The sequence below is a fragment of the Myotis daubentonii genome, chromosome 11, assembly GCF_963259705.1.
Source record: "Myotis daubentonii chromosome 11, mMyoDau2.1, whole genome shotgun sequence".
In the NCBI taxonomy this organism is placed as follows: domain Eukaryota; kingdom Metazoa; phylum Chordata; class Mammalia; order Chiroptera; family Vespertilionidae; genus Myotis; species Myotis daubentonii.
The window spans coordinates 73351393-73377182 of NC_081850.1; the positions used below are offsets into that span (position 1 = coordinate 73351393).

General features: G+C 56.7%; 1 protein-coding gene across 12 annotated transcripts in view; it reads right to left on the reverse strand.

Annotated features, from left to right (window-relative positions):
- Positions 1-13: 13 nt before the first annotated feature.
- The window catches only part of DENND1A (DENN domain containing 1A), a 471719-nt gene continuing 445942 nt past the window's right edge, over positions 14-25790 (reverse strand). For 8 of the 12 annotated variants that reach the window (XM_059657971.1, XM_059657972.1, XM_059657968.1 and 5 more), the window contains 4 exons: positions 19588-19676; positions 6378-6506; positions 3495-3750; positions 14-2297 (listed from right to left, as the gene is read on the reverse strand). In XM_059657971.1, coding sequence (XP_059513954.1) covers positions 1119-2297; positions 3495-3750; positions 6378-6506; positions 19588-19676 — 1653 coding nt within the window. In that variant the 3' untranslated portion in view covers positions 14-1118. Of the gene's footprint in view, positions 2298-3494; positions 3751-6377; positions 6507-6542; positions 10282-19587; positions 19677-25790 lie in introns of those variants that run through there. The other 4 variants (XM_059657973.1, XM_059657975.1, XM_059657976.1 and 1 more) reach the window with 3 other exon arrangements.

Genomic DNA, 25790 nt, shown 5'->3' on the forward strand with positions numbered 1-25790 from the left:
AAAATGCTCACAATTTCCTGCATGTCTCAGATGGTTGTTTTCTTAAATGTTTGGGTCACATTTCAACTTGGTTTATTGAAACTAGTCAATTTCAAGATTCATTAAATCAATAAAGTAAAAAGGAAAAGAAAAACAATAACAAAACATTTCAATTTAGCTTTGGTGACATTGGCCTCAGGAATTTCTTTGCTGGCGAGATTGCGAGGGGGCAGGGCGGGTGCTCCAGCCCTCCCTCCAGGCTGCTAGTCCCCTCCCCAGGGCCTGGAGGAGGGCGCAGGGCCCGCCCCTTCCTGACCCCGGGCAGTTGGACTCCTGGGTCAGGCTTGGCCTTCCAGTTGGAACAGTGCCTGCTGCTCAGTTCTGCTCAGCCCAAGACAAGAGGCTGAGCCCCATTAGAAACACAAGACCAGGAGAACCCACAGGATCAAGGGAGAGCGCCGGCAATGGCCTGACTCCAGCTTCAGATGCATCCAGATTAACCTGTCGCTATTTTTCAGAGTTGCCAGCCCACACAGGGCTGGCTGGGGCTGGGGTTGGCTATTACTAGGGATCTCAAGGATCCCTCACCCTCCAACTCTCAACCAAGCCAGAAACAGCTGAACTTTGGGGTGAAGACTCACAAAGAACCAGTGTGTGTATTGCTAGAGGGTTGGAAATGCCCCGCCAGTAGCTCCTACTTCAAACTCCAAACCATGTGCCTCGTGCAGACACACTCAGGCTGCAGGTACACTGACACCTGCGCCTGTTGGGAGGCGGGTGTCCAGGGCCGGGCCAGGCAGGACAGAACAGGGCTCGGGAAGAGAGCCTGGAGGTTTCCAGAGGGAAGGTGGGTAGGACTGGCCTGGGGCAATCACTGGCCCAGCTGACCTTTTTAGTGCAAAACCCAACAGGGGTGCTGGGGAGAGGTGGTGGCAGGTGGGCCAGAACTGGTGCCTTTCTCCAAAGGCCAGACCTCAGATGGGCATGTGGAGGGGAGGTGGGGAGGCAGAGTGGGTCCCATCCCTCCTCACCAGCAGAGCCTGGGTAGAATGGAGCGGCAGGAGAAGCAGGGCCTCTGGCCTGGGAGCTGGGGTGGCGACAGCCCTGCTGGGCTTGGTCGCCCAGCCTCAGTGCCTGGCTCACTCGAAGGTCTCCCACTGCTTCCTAAGCTGTTCCACCGAGCCTGGGGTTGGGGCCGGGGCCGGGCTCATGTCTTGCTTGGTTTTCCACAGCAAATCCTCAAAGGGGTCTCTGGCCTCTTGAGTAGCAGAGGGCTGCCGTGCTGGCTCCAGGCCCTGGGCGGGTCTTGGAGGAATGAGTGGGGGGTCTCCAGACCTAAGGGCCAGCCCCTGCTTGGCCTCAGCAGCCCTGGCACTTGAACGGACCAAGGGCAACGTTCGGATCCTTGAAGGGGCAACTGTTGGGGGGCCCAGTGGTTGTAAGGGGCCGGTGTGGGCACCCATGGGCATCTGGCCAAAGAGATTGGGCATAGAAAGGGCAGACAGGTTGGGCTGAGATCTATGTGGGGGGCAGAAGCCAGAGCTGGACAGTAGGAGGCTGGGGGCAAAAGCTGGCCCCAGGGAAGCAGGAGGGGCCCCGAAAGGCCTGGCCGGCGTGGAGACCAGGGACATGGCGGGCAGTGCCGCTGGCACAGATTGGACAAACGGGTTGAGCGATGGTTGTGGAAATGCGGTGGGGGTCCCCGCGGTGGGGAAGCTGAACTGGGGGGTGAATGGGGTAGCTACATTTGGGGCTGTAGGGCCTGGTGGGAGGGTACTGTCCGACCAGGATGTGCTAAGGGGGTCCAGGAGGGCCAGCAGGGCATCACTGCCAGTGGCCGCAGACCCTGGGGCCAGGCTGAGCGGCTGGAGCGGTTTGGTGGGGCCTTGGGGGGCAGCACTGGGGAGTGGGGCTGTGCGCCTGTCCTGCTCCGCCTGCAGCCACTCCGAGGAGAAGTCACCGAGGGCAGCACCGGCAGCCGGGAGCTTGGCTGGGCGGGCAGTGGGAGGCGGGGGCATGATGCCCAGCTCTGGGGTCTTCCTGCCCTGGGGCCGGGGAATGGTGATACTGCCCGGAGTAGGGGTGGGTGCCGCCTCCTTGTCGCCGAGGTCCAGGATGCTGTCCCGGTTCTGGGGTCTGTGAAGCAGGGCCGGGGCGTTCCCGAGCAGGTCTGAGGGCTTCTCGGGAGAGGGGGCCTGGGGCTTGCTGCAAATGGCCATGTCGTCCTGGCCCAGGCTCCAGAGCTTGTTGTACGGGTGAGCGAGCCTCAAGGCCAGCGGCATCCCGCGGCTCCGGTCACTCCTGCCCAGGTCCAGCCTCTGTAGGAGGGAAGGGGAGGCAGTGACCACAGGCTGACGGGACAGACAGGAAGGCAGCACACCGCCACCCCACCCCTCCTGTGTGCTGGGCAGGGGCTGGGATTAGGCACCTGGGACTCAGAGCAGCTGGGGCTCAGCCCCGGTCACCAGCAGAGAGCCCCGGGCAGGCTGGACTCCAAGCCCAGAGGCTCTGCACGGTGCGGAGGGTCCCCTTGTCCCTTTATGCTGGGGTTGCCAAGTAGTTTTGGGAAAAATGACTCCATTCACTGACCATCACCTGGTCGGGCCCTTTTTACTTTTCAGAGCGTGTGGGCACTTTCAGTCACCTGTGAGCCCAGGAGGGCGAGTGAGGGTTAGGGCCTGGGTGAGGGCACACTGGCTGGGGTGATGGGACTGAGCTCAAGGCCCCACTCAACCACTCCCCAGCTCCACGGCCTGGCCTCACCTCCCTTCTCTTGGCCTGAGGGGCGCGTGTGAGTTATGGATACGCGGGAGCTCAGTGAGTTCCACCATGTGACCCAGTCAGCAGCTCCCATAGGCCAGTGAAGAAACAGGCACGAGGGGGGATGTGACAGGGTGCAGGTCACAGCGGAAGGAGGGGGGATGTGACAGGGTGCAGGTCACAGCGGAAGGAGGGGGGATGTGACAGGGTGCAGGTCACAGCGGAAGGAGGGGAGATGTGACAGGGTGCAGGTCACAGCGGAAGGAGGGGGGATGTGACAGGGTGCAGGTCACAGCGGAAGGAGGGGGGATGTGACAGGGTGCAGGTCACAGCGGAAGGAGGGGAGATGTGACAGGGTGCAGGTCACAGCGGAAGGAGGGGGTTTGTGACAGGGTGCAGGTCACAGCGGAAGACCAGTGGTTGCACACCAATAATCCAGGACCCAGAAGTTCGGATCAGAGCCTCTCCGGGAGCCTTCCCTGGTGGGGTGCTGGGGAGAGCGGCCTGGGGCACCGGCCACCTCTCTCTGGTGCACAGACGGCAGTGGGGCGACTTCCATCAGCTTAGCATCTTCCCTAGTGATCACTGAGGGGCGGGTGGCCGCTGACCCTCCTGGCAGGGTTTGCAGTGAGACTGACCCTGAGCATTGGCCGAGGGCCTTGGAAAAGTTTTTCCCTCTGACACGTGGGGGACCTGTGGCAGGTGTGAAAGCTCCAGTCCCAGCAGGCCCGCCCCCGCCTCCGCCCCCACCGTACCTGATAGTCAAAGGTCCCCGACTGTTCCCTCAGGTCTTTGGGAGTTCGAAGGTCCTCCAAGCTCTTGGCCTGGCCCAGGGGCTGCAGTGGCACCTCCATGTCCAGGCTGCTGAAGATGTCTTCCAGGAGGTCGACGCTGGCCGCCCGGTCCGGGGGAGCTGGGGCGGGGCCCACGGGTTCCCTCGCCCGCTGCTCTGGGCTCTCTGCCTCGCCTTCTGCACTGTCTGACTCCTTGAGTGTCCGATATGGCTGTGGCCTGGGAAGAGCAGAGCAGGCTGGATTCTCCCACCCAGAGCCTCTGTGGGGGGAGCAAGCAGTCCCCACCTCCAAGAACTTCCAGGTCTTGGGGATCCCACCCCGGAGCCTTGGGCACAGGAGTGTCCTGAGGTCCTGAGTGCAGCGGTCTGGGCAGTGGCACTCCGACAGACCTGGGACTAAATCTGAGTTCTGTTGGTCGCTGTGGGATCATGGGCAAAGCACTTTGGCTCTAACTGGCACTGGGGGCCTCACCTCGTTCCTCCCAAACCGTAGGACCCAACAGATAAATGGCTGGTGGACTCCAAAGCCATTCAGACAAGGCCTAAGGAACAGGGCACGACTGGAAAGGGAGCAGGCAGGCAGACGCAGGCCTAAGCTTTGGCAGGCAGGTCTTGGGAACAGCTTTTGGGAACTGAGTCGGGGAAACTCCCTAGGGCAGCTGCCCAGCACACCCCATGATCCTCAGGGGGAATCCTGTGCCGACCTTGGTTCCAGCTCGGACAGTGCCATCTCTTGCTGTGGGGCCTTGGGCAAGTCACTTAACCTCTCTGAGCCTCAATGGCTTCCCCATTCCACAGTGCACCTCCCTTGCAGGCAGTGGTGGGCATTAGGGGAGCGGTGCCTGGTGCACAGTGGCACGCAGAGGCTGACAGCATCATGTACGTTCATGCACCAAAACCTCAGTGAAAAGGGTTCCTTTCTCACAAGCCTGACCCCAGGGCACCTCTGCGCACGTGGAGATGGTGCTGGATAAACCCTGACCTCTAGTGGAGCCCGGGCCAGAGCAGCGTCCACTTCTAACAATAAGGCTGGGGAAGGCGGGGGCCCTCTGGCTCAGCCAGAAACCGTCCATGATTCCAGTGAAGTGGGGGAAGGTGGCCACCTGGTGGTGACAACGGCTCACTTGCAGGAACCAGCAGGGGACAGTGGAAGGAGGGGGCTCAGTGAACAGCCTGGACTCTTGGCAAGGACTCCATGAACCTGTACCATCTTGCTGAAACAACACAAGCAGCCCAGGAAGTAGACTCAAACCCCTATCTCATAGATAAGGAAGCTGAAGCTCAGAGAGGCTAAGTAACTTATCCTATGTCACACAGCCCTTGGTAAGAGGTAAAAATGAAAGCCAAGTAGGAGAGAATTTAAAAGTCCCTCACTTAATGACTAAGCCACTGCACAAGGAATTTAAGCCACTTTAACCAAGTTTGAACACAAAGAAGGAGACAGAGAAAAGTCAGTGTGCTCCATACACTTAAGGAAATAGTATTAATTTAAAAGAACCCATTTGTTTTATGATGGCCCAGTTCTTTTGTAAACACGCACAAAAGCCTATATTTTCATAGGTCTTGGCTAAAGGAACAAACACAGCCATTATTTAAATATGTAAGGCACCTAACTAACTAACTAACTAAATAAATAAATACTGAAGGCACCAACTGGTTTAAAGAGAACATGGGCCTGCTGGACTCTGCTTGGATGTCACCTAGAGTGCCTTTGCCTGCAAGGTGGTTTTAAGGTGGTACCTGGGTGAACATCTCTTATTGCAATGGCTCTTAATTAGTAGTAGAAATAACAGCTGATACATTAAGCCCATGGTATGATAGATACTATTGCTTAGGACAAGGCAATTTTAAAAAGTTAAACAAAAATTTTTTAAGGGAAAAGATACGCCGTATGGAAAGGTGGCCTGTGAAGCTTGGCCGATACTGGCGTAGGCCACCCCTTTGTAAGTGAGGACAAGGGAGGGGATCGGCCTGCCCGTGCTCTCAGGTGAGCTGGTGTCAGAAAAGGCCAGAACCCTCCTTCCTGCCCCCGGGGTGGGGCACAGGGGCAGGAGCGGAGCCATGGGTTGTCACCTATGTTCAGGGGGAGTCACCGGAGCAGAGAGGGGGGAAGAATCCCACTTCTATAAACACTGTAACTACTCACTCCCTGGGGTTATGTGGGCCCGCTGGGTTTCAGCAAAGGGAAAGTTCCTTCCCTTAAAGGGTCCCATGAAAAACACCACAACTTGTTAACAAACACTGACAAATGCCATCCCATTGCTCAATCCCAGCTCTGGAAAACTGTGGGCAGAGGGGCAAGAACTGGCAAAGAAGGGGCCTAGAAAAGCTTAATTTTGGGTGATAGCTGGAATCAGCATGAAGCTTAGGCTATACATTACAACGATAAAATTACTTTAAAGTTAGATGGATCAGTAAAATGTCTGGATATGCCAGCATTAATACACACATTCCATAAATTTTTCTTGTTTTAAACTTGACCCTCCATCTCTATGGCTTTCCAAGATGTGCTGAGATGAAGCCTTGAGCATCACCACAGGGCTAACTGTGGCCACCAATTCATTCCATTTACAATCCAGCACATTTCCCTGTATAAGGAGTGGGGACCCAGCTACCGCCTCACACCCCTATCCCTCTTGTCACCTCGTTCGCTTCACGCCCTGTGGGGCTGGCACAATGAACACCCGGAGGTAGCATCCACCCTGCAGGTTGGCACTGGGGCACCGAAGGCAGCAGCTCTAGGCACCCTCCCCACACAAGGGCAAGCAGCCCTGGCCACCCCCTCCCCCAGGGCCCTGGGAGCCACCCAGCCCAGCTCAGGGAAAGGGAAGAAGGCAGGAGAGACCATTCAAAGGGAGTGGAGAAGAAAAAGCTCTCAGTGAAGCCAGGGCTCGGGCCCTCTTCCCGCTGGCTTTCATCGTCAGAGGAGTCCTCGGACAGGAAGACCGCATAGTGTTGCAAGGGCTTTACCAAGCTGGGGCAGAGGAAGACAAGAGAAGAGAACAGTTAGGAGGCACCCCCAGGACTCCACAGGGTGGGGCGGGCCTGGCCTGGCCTTCGCTGCAGCCTTGGGTGGAGGCTTCCAGGAGCTCAGTGAGTTCCACCATGTGACCCAGTCAGCAGCCCCCACGGGCCAGTGAAGCTGGTGGCAGGGGAGCAGGCGGGCCCCCGAGGCAAGGGAGCTGGTCCCAAACAGAAAAGAAACTGTGGGTTTGCCACACGTGTCAAGAGCCTTAAACACACGATCCAGTCACCTCTGACCTGACAATCCCACTGCCATCTAGATAACCCTAAACATGGCCAAGATTGCCCACAGTGCCCATCACTGCCACGTTTGTGATGTTAAAACATGAAACAACCTAGACTTACAGCAACAGGAAGCTGGTGAAGTGAATGATGGCCCCGTTGGCTGAATGCTAACCTCCCAGTAACTATCTATATATATAAAAGCCTGAGCAACTGGCCAACCGGCCGGTAGCTATGACAGGCACTGACCACCAGGGGCCAGACGCTCAACGCAGGAGCTGCGGAGTGACAGCAACTTTGCAGAGTGCCCTCTCGCACTCCGGGACCCCCTGGGGGATGTCAGACTGCCAGTTTCGGCCCCATCCCCCACAGGCCTGGCCAAGGGACCCGACCTGCTGGAGGGACTCCGCTCACTCTGCAGACACTGCCCCAGGTGCACCGGCCGGGGAGGGACCGCAGGAGGTTGGCTCCAGGGTGTGTCTGGCCCATCATGCCCAGTCCCACCCCACCGGCCACCTTCCAATTAATTTCCTTTCAATGTGCACGAATCCATGCACCAGGTCACTAGTAATGTTTATAAAGGAAAACCTAAAAACCAGAGTGCAGAATGGCAATTATATTGCACTCTCCCTCATCTGCCGATGGGAAATGCACAGAAAAAAGGCTGGAAAGGTGTGTCTGAACGTCTATACTAGCGACTGGAGCAGTCCTTTTATTTTTCTGTGTCATCTAAGTTTTCTACAACGTGCATATCTATTTCAATAATCAGGAAAAAAAAGTTGAGGCAGGCAGTGAGCCACATGGAAGTGGGCTCGAGTGCCCTTTCGGGTGAGCAGCCGCTCCCGCATCCCCCTCAGATGGCTCTTCAGAGAGTCTTTGTCATCTGTGATGTGTAAATTAAATATTCACTGTTATAAAAAATACATCTCTCCTGTCACCACCTGTGAGCTCTGCCTCTATCAACACACACACACACACAGCCCAGAGAAACTCCACGCTGGCTCCTGTGAGTTACACATGGGCCAGGGCCTACGAGAGCCTTGCTTAGAGAGAGGGAGCTGGACCGGTCAGACCTCGGTTAGAATCCAGCCCTGCAGCCGATGCTTGGGCACCCGGCTGGGAGCGGGTGGTCCATGTCCCTGTCCTGTACAGCACATGCGGAGGATCCCTAGGGGCAATGGTGAAGTTTGGGGAGTGGGTGGGCACTGGGGTGCCTGAGGGGGGCTATCTCCTCTCCCCCGACCCCAACCACTGCAGTCTCCTTTCTTTTGCTTTATGTGATGCAATTCCGTTCAGGTTTTATCTCAGGAGAACGTGACGTCTAAGAAAAGTGCATGGGAACCTCACTGGAGGGTGAGTGCGGGGCAGCAGCTGTGAGAGTGGATTGCGGCCGTCTCAGCTATGGTCTGCCAGCCAGCTGTTACCTGGAACATGCTGGTTCTTTCAGAAGGAGCAGGGAGCTGCCCCCAGCTGTCACACCTGGCCCCTGCGTCCTCTGCTCCTCCCTGGAAGTCAGCTAGGCAGAGCGGTCCCTCCTACTGAAGTGCGGATCGAGGCGCAGAGAGGGGAAGCCACTTGCCGGGGTGCACACTGGGAGGGGGTGAGCCACAGCGCCCCTCTCCTCTCCTCCCCAGGTCGCCTCCAGGGGGTAGGGACACACCTTGGCCCTGCCTGGACGGGAGAGCGTCGGCTCAGGCGGGCACTTTCCCGGATTCAGGAGGGCAGGCAGGTTTCACTGCAGGACAAGGCTGCTGCTCCTCCATGTCCTCCGGGACATACAAGGCGCGGAGAAGGGCCACTCTCCACAGCCCCCGGAATCCTGTTCTGGGTCACAAACCCGGCCCTGTCACTCGCCTGCTTAACGCCTGCGAAGCTGCTGCTCTGAACCGCAATTTCTTGGCGACGGGTTGATTGGTGAGTAAACCCACTGAGTAAAGCATTGGGGATAAAGCGTCCAGGCCTTCGTGGATGATGTATAGCTGGGCGGAGTGAGGGCTGCAGAGTGGCAGTGCCAAGGCGAGCTCCCCGCAGGGCAGACACGGAGCTGGCCCTGCCCACCTGTGCGGCCTCCTGCCCTCCCCTACGCCACCTGCCTGGTCTGCTGGGCGGGCCTGCTCCTGGAGACTCAGCCCAATGGCACGCTCAGCCCTCCTGGAGCTCCCGCTGCGGTCTTCTCCCTCGATGGTCAGCGTCTCCGTGGGCTGCGTGTGTCACTGCTTCATGGAGGCCACTGAACCTCTTGCAATTCTATTTCTGGCTCAAGAGCAGGGCCTGGCTCATTCTCTATCCCCACCTGGGGCACAGCATGAGCACCATCAGAGTTTAGGACTGAATGAATGGAAGCCAGTGTGCAAGGGAGACAAGGTGCCCCCCCATTTCACTCATTTCCCTGGAGCCCCAACACAGCATGGTCCCTTTCACCACCTGTGGCTGAATAAAAGGGTCCCCGCTATGAGCATCCCATCCGTTCTCTGAGACGCTGAGACCCATAGATTGGGACCACATTTGGGGTGTGGGGCAGGTGGGAGTCTCAGAAAAAGGTTTCACATAATATCCACACGTAGGCACAGTGCCAGGGGCTTACAGAGGCCATTTCTTCCCCTCCCAACTCCGCGCAGGAAGGTCTCCATACACTGACTTTACAGAGTGCGACTGCCATAGTCCATCTGTCCATCTGTCCAACCATGTGCCCAACCAAGAGGCCCTGCCTGGGTGCCGGCTGTGAGCAGGCCCAGTGCTAGCTGAGCACTGGAGTCACTGGCAAAGGAGAGGGATGTGGCCAAGTGACCCAGCCAGGAAGTGACGAGCAGGGATTACAGCCCAGCCCCTCGCCTTTCTGTCAGCCGGGCTGGCAGTAGGTGTAGGAGGGGATGCACCTCGAGGCTTCTGGGAGGCCCTCAAATCCACCTTGAATGCCGTTCCAACAGCCATCCACGCACACCCTTCCCCGGCAGTGACAAGAAAGCAGAGGCCACAGCTTGGCACACGAACCAAATGCCACTAAACCTGCCAGGAGTGCTGGGAATCGTGTGAGAGCAAAGGGCCCTTGGCTTCGTCCATCACCGATAAAATCCTGTGCCTGCCCACACTGGTGTGTCCAGGAGCGGGGCTGGGGTGAGGGGGGAGAGGGAGCCCCGATGTCCAGCTCACTCTCCAGCGGCTCTCCTGCCATCCAGGCTGGCTAGGCAGTGGCTGCGACAAGAGGCCCTGTCTCCTGATCACTGCTGAGCTCTCAGATGAGAATTCGACATGTGGTCTGGTCCAAGCAGAGCTTTCCAGGTCCAGGCGCAGGGCGGGCGATGAGGACACCAGCAGTGCTTATGGCGTCGAGCGAAGCTGCTCAGGAACTCCTATCGCGCCCTCATCTCGCAGATAAAGAAGCCAAGGCTCAGAGAGAGGGAGCTGCCTGCCCAGAGTCACACAGCAGCTGAAGGAGGGCCCGGGACTCTGCATTTCCCTGGCTCTGAACCACTTCGCCATCCTGCCTCTTTCCTCTCGTGGATCTGAAACAATGAAATAAGGCGCAGGGTGTTTCCCCTTCCGCTTTCAATAAAAGGTGAGATTTCAAAATAAACCTATTTAAATTCAGCTGCTCATGTTCTTCCATGAAACATACAGTCAGATATTTGTCAGAGATAAAGGATGAACCGTCGAAAATGTCCAGGTTTAAATTTTTTATTAGCTTAAGGCAGAATATGGGGGGAAAAAAGTGTACCTCTTCCCTCATTAACCCAATTCAGCTACTACCCTGCAGTCTGCCACCCACCACTTGCCTGGATTTTATTATACACAAATTGCTGTCTGCGAGAAGGCAGGTCATGGCGAGCCTGGCTACCCAGCGAGGGCTGCCGGAGTCTTGGCGGGAAAGAAAGGCCTGCTGTCCATCACTGTCCAGACCCCATCATCTCCACGCTGCTCCCCCCTCTGCCTACCCCGTCTCGGCACAGACTCCCATGCAGATGACTTCCCGAACCCTTTCTAATGTTTGGTTTAACGTGTCGCCGGTTGGCGCGCGCATGTGACAGTGGTGACAGGCGCGGCTGTTCCTTTTTAAATACCATGTCAGAGACACGGCGTCAGGAAGCGGGGACGTGCTCCGTGGCTCTCTGCCGCGCCGGGATCGCACGGGCTTATTTTTTAATGAGGAAGATCTGCATCTCGAGAGTTTTTTTCATGTGTCACATCGCGTGGACAAATCAGCAGCACGTCACGCTGGCCCAAAATGAAATGCTGACAAATGTAGATATTTCAAATTTAATTGACATTTAAATGTACTTGAGATAAAGAAGGGAAAAAATCAGCGAGGACTTGGTCTCCAGAGGTAGTGAAGGGAGCGGGTGATCATTTCTTCAAGGATCATTTCACTCCAGCACAAAGGATCCCTACTTCGTAGGTGTCATGGCCGCTGGTGTCCCTGATCACGTGGCTCCGGTGGGGCTGACGAGCAGGGACAGGCCCCAGGACGAGGCCAGTGGATCCCAGTCTGTCCAGCCAGCCTTCCATACCCCCATGCCCCAGCCAGATGACCTCGGGAAAGTCATCGGATTCTCTGAGCCTCAGTCTGTAAAATGGGATGCCTACAGCCCTCCTAGTGGTCTGTACGTAAAGCTGGATGAAATGTTTGCAAAGGTCTTTGCATATCACCTGGTGCCTAGTGAACATTCGATTACTACCCACCTGCCACATTCACCTGCCAACACACAGGCTCTTGTCCAGGCGTGCCAGGACGGACAGGGTGGTCCCTGCCTTCAAAGACCTTCCCAGGTAAGGTTACTGCCCCCACTGGCCTGTCACAGCACAGCAGACGCAGGAGAGGACCCTACCGTGCCTTCCCGCCACCGCCAGGACCCGGGGCCAACGCTCCAGACCACACTGTAGCACGCACACAGGCTAACACGACGGACAAGGGCTCTGAAGCCAGCCAGAGGGGTCTCTGGGGGGAGCGAGGTTGGTGCAGGACCCCGGGAGGAAGCTGGGAACTGCACTGGAGCTATTCCTCATGTGACCCAGGGTGAGGGTGAGGGCGGTGCTCAGGAGGAGAAATTGGAGACAGATGTGCTAGACACAGGACCTTTACACTCATTTGTAAATATCTACTTAAAACAATAATGTGAGGCCAACTGCTGTAGAGTCACCAATGAGAGGGTGTCTTCCTGTCAGGAGGGCTGGCCTAAGTGTGAGACTGGGTCCTTCCCACCCCATGGGGACCTGCTCTGCCAGAGGGCAGTGGTTGGGGTGTCCCTGGCTCTCTTGGGAGGTGACATGGGGGCTGGACTTCTAATTGTGAGCATGGCAGAGGCTGCACATGGCCTAGAGGAGTTCCTGTGGAAGAGTGGGCACAGGGAGCGAGGGTGGGGCGGGGTTGGCAGGGAGCAGGTGGTGCAGGCCATGGGCGAGGCTAGGGGTGATGTGAGGGTTGGGCTGGCAGCAGGGAGGCCTCCTGGCTGGGCCCTGATCTCTCTCTTGGGTTGGCTGTGCCCTTTAGCCTTTCCAACCTTCGTTCACTCATCCACTTAATTATTTATCAACCTGTATGTTCCTTCCTCCCTACCTTCTTTTAACAAAAATCACTAGTGTCAATCTCCCATGCCCACACCCATGCCCCAGATGCCCTGAGAAGTCCTTCCTGGGCCACCGGGTGGATACCCACACAGGCAGAGGCCCACGCACAGGATGTGGGCTTTGCCTCACTATCCCACCCTCAGGTTCGTTGGTGCAGAGAAGATGGGTGGGGACACCTTGGGGCTCTTTCCCTGCCTGGAAGGGAAACTGTGAGGAACTGCTCCCCACTCTGCGGATGCCTCTGACAGCCGTGGTGGAGTGGGGGTGGGGTGGGGTGTCAGGCGAGAAAGCAGTGAACTCGGATGTGGGACCCAGCAGACCCAGGTCCTTCCACTCGGTGTTAGAGCCTTGGTTCCCTTTGCCTGCATGGGAAGATTTCTGGGGAGCGAGGGAGGCTGAGCAAGACGTGCTGGGCCTGAGACAGGCCCGTGGGAAAAGGTGCTGTGGCATCATGGCAAATACAGAGGGGCTTGGCTGCGAGGGCACAGCCCTTCAGAGGCGCCTGCCATCAACAGTGTCCTGAGGATGAAGCCCTTTTCCTGGGGCACCCGACGGCCTGGTTTTCAGCTGGAACTGACTCCCCCGATGGTGACAGCTCCTGGGAAAGGTCCTTGCCTCCCAGTGGCCTGTGTTCCCTGGGCTGGTGGCTTCCCTGCTTTTCCAGTCTGGGCTGCACGTCTGGCTTCTGGCTCCTGGCTCGTCTTTGTCCCTGGGGCCCAGGACCCACTGTTGGAGAAGGAGGGGCCGAGTCAGGGCAGGAGCCCCTGGCCTTGCTAATTGGGTCTGTGGCCTTCTGCTCAGTGTTTGGCTATTCAGAGACTGGGGCCTGGCCGTCTGCCAGGGGGTAGTACCCAGACAGCTGCCCCTCCCCCCTGGGCCCCAGGACCCAGCTGGCATCTTGAATCCTTGCTGCTGGGCTGATCGCAGTTTCTGGCTCCTAGAAGGCCAGGGCAGGGAGGTGCTGGTGGCTTCACATTCACATGCGAATCACGCCTGGCACAGAGCAGGTGCTCTTTACACCTCTGTGGCTGTTAACGATACCCCTCCCCTGCCTCGGGGGTGCTGGGCTGTAAGCTTCAACCTGTCTTCAGTGGTTCCTTTGTTCATTCATTCAGTAAACATCCCTGAGAGAGGCCTGGGCCAGGCTCTGGTCCTGGAGTTGAAGGACACACGGCTTTGCCAGGTGTGCACACCTGCCTGTGAGGTGAAAGCTGCAACACAGCAGGTCAGGGCTACACAGGGGAAGCCCGGGGAATTGTGGGTGTGGGGGGGCAGGTGTGGGGGGAGGTCGGATTGTTGAGGCTGCGGCAGTGGCTGCAGGAGGTGGCAGGAGGGAGACTGGCTGACTTAGGACGTTAGTGTGGCTCCTGAGTCCTGTTTCTTGGGATGCTAACAGGCACGGTCTTTAACACCAGGGGGCAGAGACGTGCCCAGGTCTGACCCAGGTCTGTCAGATGCCGAAGCCCCACTCGTGCTCCAGGCTACCGCCCAGCAGAGCTCAGTGACCACACCCAGGGCGGCTCTGGGTCAGGTAGGAGGGAAGGAGTTCCACGCCTGTCACCGGTCGTGATCCACACTGAGGCTGCGCAGGCCGTGCTGGGCCCGGGTCCTGAGGGGACCGTGTGCAGCAGCACATATCACATTACCTCCTGCCAGAGCGTGTGTGCAACTGGGCTGCACAGATAGGCAGCAGGGTTCTGAGGCCGGCCCCAGGGCAGAGCGCTCACCAACTGCTCCTGGCAGCTCTTCTGACCTGATGTAACCTCCCGGGCCTTTGGGTGCTGGGGTCGCACAGTGCAGTTCAGATCTCCATTCCTGTGCAGCGTGGGCTGGCCGCTCGGTGGACAGACTGTCTGTCCAGCCAGCACAACCTGCAGCATTTCTCCTTGGCTGGAAGGGTTTCTGGTACCAGCCACACAGTCCTCTGGGTCCCCAGGCCCAGATTCTCAGGGAGCCCACAGTTCTGGGGGGAGGGTAAAGTGGCACGAGTCTTTTAGAAAATTACTTAGCAACACAGAGCAGAAATCTGCCTAACTGGTTTAGGATACGGATTCTGGCGTTAAAGAGACACTTCTAAAGCTCAGCTCTGCCGCTAACTAGCTGTGCAACCCAGGGCAGTGACAACCTCTCAGGGTCTTGGTTACCTCTTCTATAAACCAGAACTAATGATACTCCTCACCCCCCAGCCCCCTAGATTTCTCGTGAGGACTCAATGGAACAGAGTATGTGAAGTGCTTACATGTGGTTCTCAGTTAATGGTAGCTGTTAATCATTCTGTTTCTCATAATGATGTAAAGTGAGGAAACGCTTGGAGAACAGGACCTCACTCTGGCGTTTTTCATATTGGTGAAAAGCTGGGACAGTCTGCAGACCCAGCCTGAGGGGCGTGGTGAGGTAGGTCACGCACATCCGCGCGACGGGATCTTCCGGTCACCAGCAGCAGCGGCTACCGGACGTGGGGCCAGTGCCCAGGATGGGCTCCTCAGGGAAGCCGCAGGTCTGCACAGACACGGCAAAAGGAACGCCAGGAGTCTGCAGGAATGCTGCTAAGTGGTTGAAGTGGTGGGATTCAGAGTGAATTGGTCTTTTTCATAACTTCCAGATTGTCCATAAGGCTATTGGGTTGTTTTTACAAGTAAATAAAATCATTTGGAAAGAAGAGATTTTGCATGGATCTGGCCGAGGGGTGCAGAGCCATGGCTCGTGAGCATCTGGTGGCTGAATCTGGACTGCTCTTACTTAGTGCAATGAGACTTCAAACAACCGGCACGCAGCCAGTCAAGACTTGTGGGACTGGAGGGTGTTCTGTGTCACCATTAGAGGTGAGACACGGTGTGCAGCCGGAAACGCCCAGGCTCTGCAGCTGGCCAGGACTGGGGGCATCTCGGATCCGATGCACATGGACCCAAGCCCCTTAGCCATTACGACTCAGAAGACCACCGACCCTTCTGGGTTGTTGTGAAGATTAAGGGAGGCAAAGCCTGTATGTAACAATCTCCTTCTGTTCTCACAGCAACTCTGTGAGGGCTGCTGCCCGTCCCCTCCTGCAGTGAATGAAGGATGGGTATCCTGGCAGAGAGGCACCTGGGGACCAGGTCACTCCCTGCCTCTGGCCTCTGTGTGTGGTCCTGAGAGGCAGGCCGTACTGAGCATAGAGCTGCCTTTAAGAGGTTGCTCTCGGCTCCTTCTGAGCTGCAAGCTCGAAGGTCAATCCCCTTATAACTGACAGGCCAAAAGGAAAATAATTTGGGGCCTGGTAGCCACACACACTGCGGCTGAAACCACCAAGGCCCACCTCTAACAGGTGGGGAGCTGTGAACCTCACAGTGTCCCCTGTGGCTGCCACTGTCCTCACCACTCAGAGCAGAGCAGTCATATTAGGTTCATTTTTTGTTGTTGTTAACCCTGACCTGAGGATATTTTTTTTTCACTGATTTTTAGAGAGAATAGAAGGGAGGGAGGGGAGAGAGAGAGAAATCGACTGAGACAGACACATTGATTGGTTGCCTCCTGCACGTGCCCTGACTGGGTCGGGGATAGAACCTGCAACCCAGGTATGTGCCCTTGACTGAGAATCAAACCCATGACCCTTTGGTGCAAGGGCCAACACTCTAACCATTGAGCATACCAGCCTGAGCAGACTGGGTTCTTAACAGAAAGTCTGGATGGTGCAGAAGAAAGGGCGAGGCCTCTGTCCTCAGACAGCAGATCCCGCCATTTTCAAGCCTGGAGGCCTTGGGCAAGTTACTGGAAGTCTCCCTCGGAGTCTCAGCTCTCCATCTGCTAAAGGGGAAAGCCACCCCTCCCTTCACAGTATTAAGTGATGGTCAGTCAGTGTTGCTTCTCGCTCCGTCCCAGGTGGAGACACTCAGGCTCCAGCGGACACTGCTTCTTTGGCAGGAAGATGACTGAACAGCTCCGGTTCCCAACTCCAGGGAACCAGAATGGAAGGGTGGTGTGGGGACAGGTCATTTTAGGGCCTGGAGCTGCCTAGGCAAAGCAGACTGACAACGGAGTGTAACTGAGAGAACGAAATCAAGCAGCACCGGGCCCTGGCCCTGCCACTTTCCACCTGGATGACCCTGGGACACGGTCAAGTGCACTTTCTGAGCTCGAGTCCCCATTCTGTGAAGGAGAAACCAACACCAGCCTAAGAGGCCCAGAACAGGAGGGAGCACGGCTGTACTTGCTGCTAACTGGCCTCTGACCCAGCCCTGCGGCCCGATCCCTGCCAACACCAACTCTTCCCCTAAGGAGTGTTCCGGGCAGCCCGTCAGCCGTCCTGGATACTGGGAGTAGCTACGAGTTCTTGGGAGAAATAGTCACTGACTATTAATTAGCTAATGTTAACTGGAAAACAGAGGGGAAGCTTTTCCCAGAAGTCTTTCTGAAGTGTTCTCCCAATCGCCATCAAATGGTTTTAAGGGGCCAGAGCACCTACTGTCGGTTCAGGAAGAAAATTCAACAGAGGAAAAAAATTCATTTTGGGAATTCAAGTCAACAAGAATTAGCATGGAGATCCGTTAAAGGCCTCTTTTCAAAACCCTAAGCAGCTCACATCTAGTTGGTTTTCAAAGATATTGTTGAACGAACGGGTAGCCGAGTGGACAGATGGACATCATCTGGAAAGGGAGAAACGGCTTCAGTGATGGACTGGCCGCGAGCTGGCGGCCGATGCTATGGGCCTTGATGAGTTCCAGGCGCGAGCAGCTTGCTGCAGGGGGCTGTGGAGACCGTTTTCGTCTTAATCAGCTCCATCTCACTGTCCACAACGTTGATTACTCAATATGCTATTTGGAAGTGAGAGCTGGGGCAAGAAGTCAGGAGGATGGAATCCCTCCCTCCACTTCAAAGATCCCGTATCTCTTTCTGTCGCCCAAATCCTCTACGTTTCTGATGCACTTAGATGTTCCTGGTAGAGACAATCATCCATGATTCAAGAAAATCCAGGCCGGATTAAAGGGCCAGGCACTGATCCGTGTGCCCAACATGGAACCATCCGCAACAAAGGCCCATTAGGAACGGCTCCTGCCTGCTGGCTTGTCTGCTCGTGTCTCCCAGCACAATGCTGACAGATTGGGGGAGCTGGGCTCTTTCCTCCCTAGAACAATATTTTATGAGGAGTCTGTTTTATTAAAATATTTTCCGCTGGATGCTTCCTGTGTTTTAAGAACTTGGTCTTGCCAGCTGGAGCCGATGACAGTTGAGAAAAACACATCCAAGTGCTGTTGTGACAGGGCATGTGGAAGTGGAGGAGCGAGGCGGGGGAGGGGGGCAGCATGGGAAGAGACGCAGGAAAACACCCGGCTGCACCAGCAACACCTCTGGCATTATGGGAGAGCACCCCACCCCATGACTAAAAAATGTGAACAGAAACTCCTGGAACGACGTCCCAAAGTGTACCTCTTTATCTGTGATGTGTGGCCACAGAGAACCCGTCATTTGATTTTTATCGCTGCCGGTTTGCCAACCCACTAAGCCAGCCCCCATGCCACCAGTGGTTCCTTTCACGCTTCCTGAACAGAAATCTAAAACAGGCATGATGCAAAAAGAAACAAAAAGCGATATCAGCACGGTTCTGGGCATACCCAGGAGGATGGGATTACCAGACACGGGCTCTTTGGCACACACTAGAGGCATCCCATCACCATGAGAACAGAGGCGACTAGGAAGCCAACCTTTAGCCGGGAACCTGGCCACAAGGTGGGTCATACTTGCCTGCAGAACGTGCAGTAATGTAGGCCCAGGGTGGTTCTGTGCGAGGCAGGGATATTCTGGGTTCACACTTCAATATCTACAGGCCCATGGCCCTGTACCGCAGTGCAGTGGCTAAAAGATTTGGCCCAGATTTAAAGTGGTGGCTTTAAAGAAAAGTGATTTCATCCCCCTAAGGAGAAATCTTTAGGGTCTGAGGAACTCTGATGCCATGCAGCATTTTCTCCACAAGGGGGCAATCATAATCCATGCCAGTCATGGCCCGGAACCTATTCCTCAATTATTCCCACCGTCCTATTGTCAGAGCAAAAGTTAAGCCTACACCCAACTTCAGGAGTCCTCTCTTCCAAATTGTGCATAACCAAGCATCTTCTAAGACAGGCAGACAGACTCTCTCTCTCTCTCTGTCTCCTACAGCCTGCTGGGCAAGGGCTGAGGCTGCCTGGGTAGGCTGGTTCTATAGGACACAACAGTCTCAACCAACACGGAGTCGTAAAGAGAGAATCCTGGAGGAGGGAAGTGCATTGTAACCTGGGTTCGGCCACAGCTTGGCACTCAGAATCCTTTCTTCCCTTTGGCTCCGTGTTTTGGCCGGGGCCCGCCGTCTCCCTAAACTTCTCCCCCGAGAACTCTTCTGAGAGGAGAACAGACATGAGGAGTGTTCCCCTCTGCACCCAAGGGACTTCAGGGTCCTTGAGGCAATGTTTTTGGTTTCCCAAATCCCCTGACCAAGATGGACTCATGTACTTTCTCAAGGAATCACGGGAAGCCAGTGTGTAGCAGCTCAGCTGTCTGGGCAGGGCCCCAGGGGCTGTGCACTTGGGGACCAAGGGAAGCAGTGCACCCTCTGATGGGAGCAGTGCACCGGAAGTAGTGGTCTCTTCTCCAGTTGGGGGTTGTGCAGTTTAAGCCTCACCCACCCAGGCAGCTCTGGCCACTGCTTGGACACCTGCCTCATCATTTACCTCATCTACCTACCATCTACCAGCAAGTGACTCCAATGTGGGTCCTATGCTAGTGCCTGCCCTGAAGACCTCTGGGCCCAAGGGGAGGTGCTAAAGCAAAGCTGAGACAACATACAAGTTATGGCACAGGTGAGCAAAGTGGGGGTGGGGCAGTGGGGAGGACAGTCCTGTGTATGAATCTGGGCTCCAGAGCCCTCAAGTGCCCCAGGTCTAGGAGGCTAGAGGCCCTCATGAAGTCACCTTTGACCAGGTTCCTCACTCTCTCCTCTTGACCCTACATCTTCAACATCAGAAAAGGCCTGGAACCTTCTCCTGAGCCTGTCCCTGTGGGCATCACCAGTCAAAACCCAGCCCAGGTGGCTGGCTCTTTGGCCTCCGAGGCCGCCCCATTGGTGTGACAACTGCCAGCAGAAACAGACACCGAGAGCAAACCCTGCTCCTGAACCTCTTGTGAGACACCCGCTCCTGCTCCAGGGCAGCCTCCCGAAGGCGAGGGCTGTGGCGCGGCCCCGCTGGGCTCCTGCGGACGGAGGGGCGGACGGAGGGGCGGGAGCCGCGGGTACTCACTGCTCCTGGCTCGGGACGGACGGCCTCCGGCCTTCCACTGCGATGTTGCTCTTCGGTCTCCTGACGACATGTGGACGGGGAGGGCGCACCTGGAGTGGACACAGGGGAGAACCCCCAAGAAGCAGTGAGTTGGAAGAGCCACACGGGGACATCCTGAGGTTTCAGGTAAGTGGCCCCAAAATAAATGTCGAGGGAATCTTTACGGTATGAGCTACAAAAGCTCTGCTTGTCACGAAAACACCGCCACACCTGAGCTGGAATCCCGGGGCCTGTCAGTCGGGAAAGGCTCTTCTGAGAGCTGGGTTTCCTCATCCAGGTCGGGGTGGGTCCCCTGCCTCCTCCCAGGGCTGCCGTGAGGGTGCAGGGAGGGTCGGTCTGCACAGGACCCAGAACAGGGGCCCTCATGCTGATACGGCCCCACTTGCCTCCTTCCAGAACCCAGAAGCCACTCTGGGAGAACCCCAAAGTGTAACTCAGACTTTGTTTTCAGGGTTCACCTGGTGCTTAGCTTGTTCTTTTTACAACTGAATTACAGGACGCCTATTTTCCTCTGTAAATGGGAGCGGGAAGAAAGCAAAACATGGCATTGGAGAGTACTGCCCAGGGCATCCGGAGCAGTGCCCCGAGCAGGGCCGCACACCCCAGGGCCACCACGCCGAGGGGCGGGGTGGGTGTGCTTGACAGTGAAGCATGCAGCTTCCTGGTCCACTGTGGGCTGCAGTGGCAAGATAGTTTTCTTTTTTTTCTTTATTATTATTTTTTCCTGGTCTGCTGCCTCTGAAAGCCAAGACGAGGACCCATAGAAAAAGACACCCTCTCCCCCCGTGGAGCCCGTGATGGGCGTTAGGCTGCGAATGTCTGAGTGCCCCTAGAAGGATACTCATTTAGTCTCACCAACATTACATGGCTTTAAGTTTGCCACTGTCACCTCTGGACATGTCCAGTGCCAGAGCGGGCCCGAAGGGAGCTCGGCTAAGCAAGTCTACCTGTGAGTTTCGTTGCCAACAACCAGGACTGAGTCCGGTGCTGGAGGCTTGCTCTCTCTCTGCAGCTGAGGGACCCAGTAGGAGGCACCACGATGGCTGAGGTTCTCAGACAGGACAGGGAAGGGGAGCACTCATGCTCCATTCCTGCCTCCCCCCTTCTCTGAACCCCACTCCCACACAATTTGTGGGTGACACAGCACAATGGCTTAGGAACACAGATGAAGGTGACTGCATAAAAGACAAGACTTTATGGAGTCTGATCAAGCCCCCGGGTCTGCAATCTGATCGAACCAGTTTTTCCTCTGGACTGGCCAGTCTGATCTCAGCCTCCTCTGGCAGCTCAGAGATGTGGCCAGAAAAGCCAAATGCTTCCCATCAAACTTGCTGTCTTCCTCTGTGGGGCTACCGTGACGACCCACTGAAATGACGTGGGACAGCGCTAGCATGGCACACAGTGGAGCTCCATGAATGCTCATCTTGCTTCTCTGTGAGCTTGTCAATAACAGAAGGAAGCCGAGTGGGGTGTCTCTGAATGAGAAGATTTGATTTGTGATGGCCTTACCCCCGCCTAGCGTCCTGCTCAGTGTCTGGTATTCAAGGAGTCACTCAGCAAGATTTCACGAAACAAATGAATGCTGCTGCTTGGACCCTGAGACGTGCACAACACCGTCGCGGTTGCTATCACTGTTATTAGGAAGTGCGGCCTCAAGGCAGACACCCAGGCACCATTTGCTGGATGCACGGGTAGAGACACCCCCACCCATTCTGACCGTGAACTGGTTTCCCGGACCAGAGCCAGAGGCAGCTGGTAAACAGGATCACCTGGCTGGAATGCTCCCCCGGACTTCTCACCACAAAGGCGTGTGCTGTGGGGGCGATGGAGCCGCTCTGCCCTGCCCCGGGCCCGTGGTGGGGGTTTCAGGAAAGGGCAGACACTAAGGCCTATCAGCCTGTCCTTGCACATGGCTGCGCCTTGCTACAATAAAGGCGGGTTAGGAATGTGAACTTGTGGCTGAAATGGGGGGATTAAGTTTGTGGCAACCTCAACTGAACTTGCAACGTGGTGAAACATGGGGAAAAAGAACAACAGAGCTAATTAGACGAGCTGAGCTGTCAGAGTGCCGCTGAATGGCTCCGCGCCAACAAACAAAAGGAATGGGTTGGCAATCAGCAGGATCGATGGAGGAGACTGCTTCATTAGGGATGATAAAACAGACAGAGCGGGAGAGGGAGGGGGTGGAGAGCAGGGAGGCCGGGAAGGCAGGGGAGGGAGAGAAAGGCACAACAGGCCCGGGGACAGTCAGTCGCCTGCATCGCATGGTTACAGACACACCCAGAGTCACACACACCTGATTGGTGTGGACAAAGCCAGACACAGAATCACACTCACAGACAACCATCCAGGGACATGCAGAGGCCTCGAGATGCCAACATGTACACGTCTCGCAAATACACATAAGAGTCGAAGACACAGGCACCAACCACACACACACACACACACACACACACACACACACACACACGGCCGCAGACCCACTGTTAGAGCCACGACCAGGCAGACACACAGAGACAAAATGGTTTAATTAAGCCCAAGTAACAGGACTGGCCCGTCATATTTCAGCGATCACGTCGTCTTTCTGGGGTGCTTAGGAAGGGAGGGGGCTGGGGATGAGGGAAGAAACCGCAAGCACACACAACAGCGATGGCCCCACCCGTGTAAGGATCCCAGCAGCGCCAGGGGAGAAAATGCTAAACAGGGATTTTGAGCTCTGTTCAAGGGGGACTTGAGGGGAAAGTTGGGAAACCAGCCAATTCCCCACCGGATTTAAAACCTGAGAAATCTAAGTCGGCAGGGTTAAATGTGTACTGAATACAAAAGCACCGAGTACATTTGATTTTAATGGTGAGCAAGAAGTAATAAATGCGAGCTTATAAAGGCTTCACATGCAAGCGAGCACGGCCTGCCTCTCCCTGCACGCCTGGGCCCACGCCCCTCAGTCCAGCAGACACCGGCAAGGCTTTCTTCTGCTCTTGCCTTTTTCCAGTTTTAAAAAGAAAAATCTAAATCTTCTGGTAACATCTGAACTCCAGCCACAGGTGCCAGGCTACAAAGCTCCTTCCAGAGAGGCCGAGTGGCTGGCCTGCACATTCCCAGCACCTGGACCAGGGCGGCACTTCTGCCCTGAAGGTTTGCAGCTCGGTGACAGGCAAAGCCCAGTGGGGGCCAGTGGCTCCGGACATGGGAGCTTATCAGACCGTCCTCTTGGAGGCCCGTCTTCCAGGTTCACCCCTGTGTGCGGGGGTGCCCACTGGACAGGTTTGCATGAGTGCACAGGGTTGGTATTGCTAAACCCATTTTACAGATGATGAAACTAAGGCTCAGAGAAGGTAGGCGTCTTGCCCAAGACATACAGCCAGGAAGTGCCAAGCTGTGATGCCAACCAGGGCAGGCCTCTCTGACTTCCAAGCCCAGGAAAACTGATTCTGCTAGCACCCCGCCTCTTCAGTGCGCCATGACTCAGGGGACCAAGGGCGTGCAGCCCCGAGTGTGGGGCGAGTCACCTCCGGCACGGATCCAGGTCCAGTGGCATCTTTCCTCAGGGTCACGTTGGCATCCCCACATGTTTAGCTGGTAGAGGACGTGGCTTCCTCTCTACCCCACTCGTGAGTGCCCACACTGGCAAGACAACAGGGAGCCCACGGCAGCTGCGCCCCGGGGAGAGCGCCCCTGCCTGCCCCGGGTCTCTCCTGGGAAAGCTAAGCGCTGCCGAGCGGACGACTGTGGCTTAAGGAGAGGCTGCTGGTGAGGAGGGGGAGAGGCAGCGCAGGGCAGGCCTGGGCTCAAGGGCCGGCTGGGCCTCTGATCATCTCTGGTCGCAGCTGCAAGGGGGAAGCAGCACCTGCCTCCTCTGGCTGCTGTAAAAACAAACAACTATTCCAGCGCTCAGCACAGTCCCAGGCCCAGAGAAGGTCAGTGCTAACGCTCTTCACCCCGTATCCCTGCCAGGACCAATGCTGCCCCAGAGGCGCCCCAGAGCCCCGCGGGCTGCGGGAGGTGCGTCCTCAGCGGCAGGCTCTGCTCCCAGGCCACGCCGAGAGGGACTCCATGGAAACGGAGTGGGCGGCAGGAGCTCGCATGCCGGAGGCCAGGGGTCCTCGGGTTAGGTGACTCCTACCTGCAGCGGTTTCCTCATCTCTAAGCTGGGTTGTGGGAATAAAGGACCGTGTAGACAGCCGTCACTTTGGACTGCGTGACTTGGCAGCCACCATGTTGCCGCATGACCTGCGGCTCTCCTGGGGGCCGCCATCTTGAAACGGCCAAGGCCCACCCCTCCCTTTGAATTAGCCAATCGCAAAAGACTGTGCACCCCGTGCTCCAATCAAGAGTGAGGGCCAGGTCACGGGGTCAGACCGCCTGCTCGCGTGCCTGTGCTCCCGGACCATGCGGTGCCTCCTGCCGGAGTAAAGGCATTTGCCCGCTGCCTGGCTCCCGGGTCAGCTTTGGGTTCCAGCAGGACCCCTGAGGTTGGGGATCGCCTCATTTCTTACAGGGTGGAGACAGGGCCTCCTTCACGGTGACTGTGAGGCTCAACCAGAGGATGTGCCCAAGAAGGACTTGCTGACTAGAAAAGCCCTAGCCCAGGAGTCCTCAAACTATGGCCGGGGGGCCACATGCAAATGCAAATATTGTATTTGTTCCCGTTTTGTTTTTTTACTTCAAAATAAGATATGTGCAGTGTGCATAGGAATTTGTTCATAGCTTTTTTAAAAAACTATAGTCCGGCCCTCCAACGGTCTGAGGGACAGTGAACTGGCCCCCTGTTTAAAAGTTTGAGGACCCCTGCCCTAGCCAATGACAGTTATTAAGAAACCGCGCCACTCCTTATAAGTTGTAAGGTTTAAAACCCGTTAGGATGATGAAGAACTGTTACCGGTGCCAGGCACCGTGCTGGGCTTTACAGATGTCCTCCACGCTCTGCTCAGGAACCCCTCGTGAATGGGGCGTATCACGGGGACAGGTGGGGCTCCGAGCTGAGGACTCCCCCGCAGCCCAGGGCTCGGGTATCCAAGTCCAGCTGCGTCTCCGCCCCACCCCCGCTGCGAAGGGCTGCCCCGAAAGCCACCACATTCCACCAGGCCTGACCAGAAGCGGCTGCCTGTCCCCACGCTGGCTGCTCTGGGCCGTTTGTGCCTTTCTCCCCGAGCGAGCGGACGCTCCGGCCCTGGACGCTGTGCCCACCCCTGTGTGCGCGGTAACGGGAGCGGTAACGGGCGCGGTCCGTCATGACGGCCACAGGCGAAGGCGCCTTAGCCCCCAACTCCACGCTGCCCCCCCCCCCCCCCCCCCCACACACACACGGCGGGCGAGGGAGGGGAAGCAGCACCTGGAACTTCTCACAGCCACAGAGAGGGGCCACCCCACTGATGCCACAGGCGCACCGAGGGCTAAAAACAGACACAGCTCGGCCTGGCCGCCACGCCCTGCACAGCTGGATTGGACGCGTGCACTGGGGAGGGCGGGGGGGCGTGGGAAACCCCAGCGGCAACCGGCGGAACCCTGACCCCTCTTGCTGGGCTGCAGGAGCGATGGCCGCTTTGAGCGCGGGATGGAGGGCCTCTTTTCTCGGTAAACGGCCCTCACCAAACGGTCCTGGCAAGTGTCCCTCGTCAAAGGAACCTGCTAGAGGTATTGTGCCTGGGCACGGCCAAGTCTGAGCTTATAAGGAGCATGACCTCACCCCGGCTGAATGCGGGACCCACGCTGTATTTTTCCACTGCATTTCTCTAAAAAACAGTGATGGGCCTCCCCTCTTGCCTACCTAGCCCTTTGCCACATGTCACCGCACGAGCAGGTGAGCTCCAGGTGAGGCCCACCAGAGGAGGAGCTCCTGTCTCCATCTGAGCTGCGCCACATTCTCGGGGTGTAGCCTCGCCCTTGGGAGGGACATCAAATGAATTTCTAAATCCTAATCTGGATTTAGAGGGTGTGGCCAGGCTTTGTGAGAAGAGGCAGTTGGAGCGGGGCTTTGACACACGGCCAGACACACGGCTCAACCTAGGAGATCCAGCTCCTGTGCTGCACACATGGCCAACACACAACAGCGGCCCCGGCGACCTCCACCTCTGACCTCAAGTCCCCAAACTGCTTCAGAAAAAGGAGAGAGAAGCCCAGAAAATGCAAATTCGGGTTCATGCCACACAGAGACGGAAGCTGGA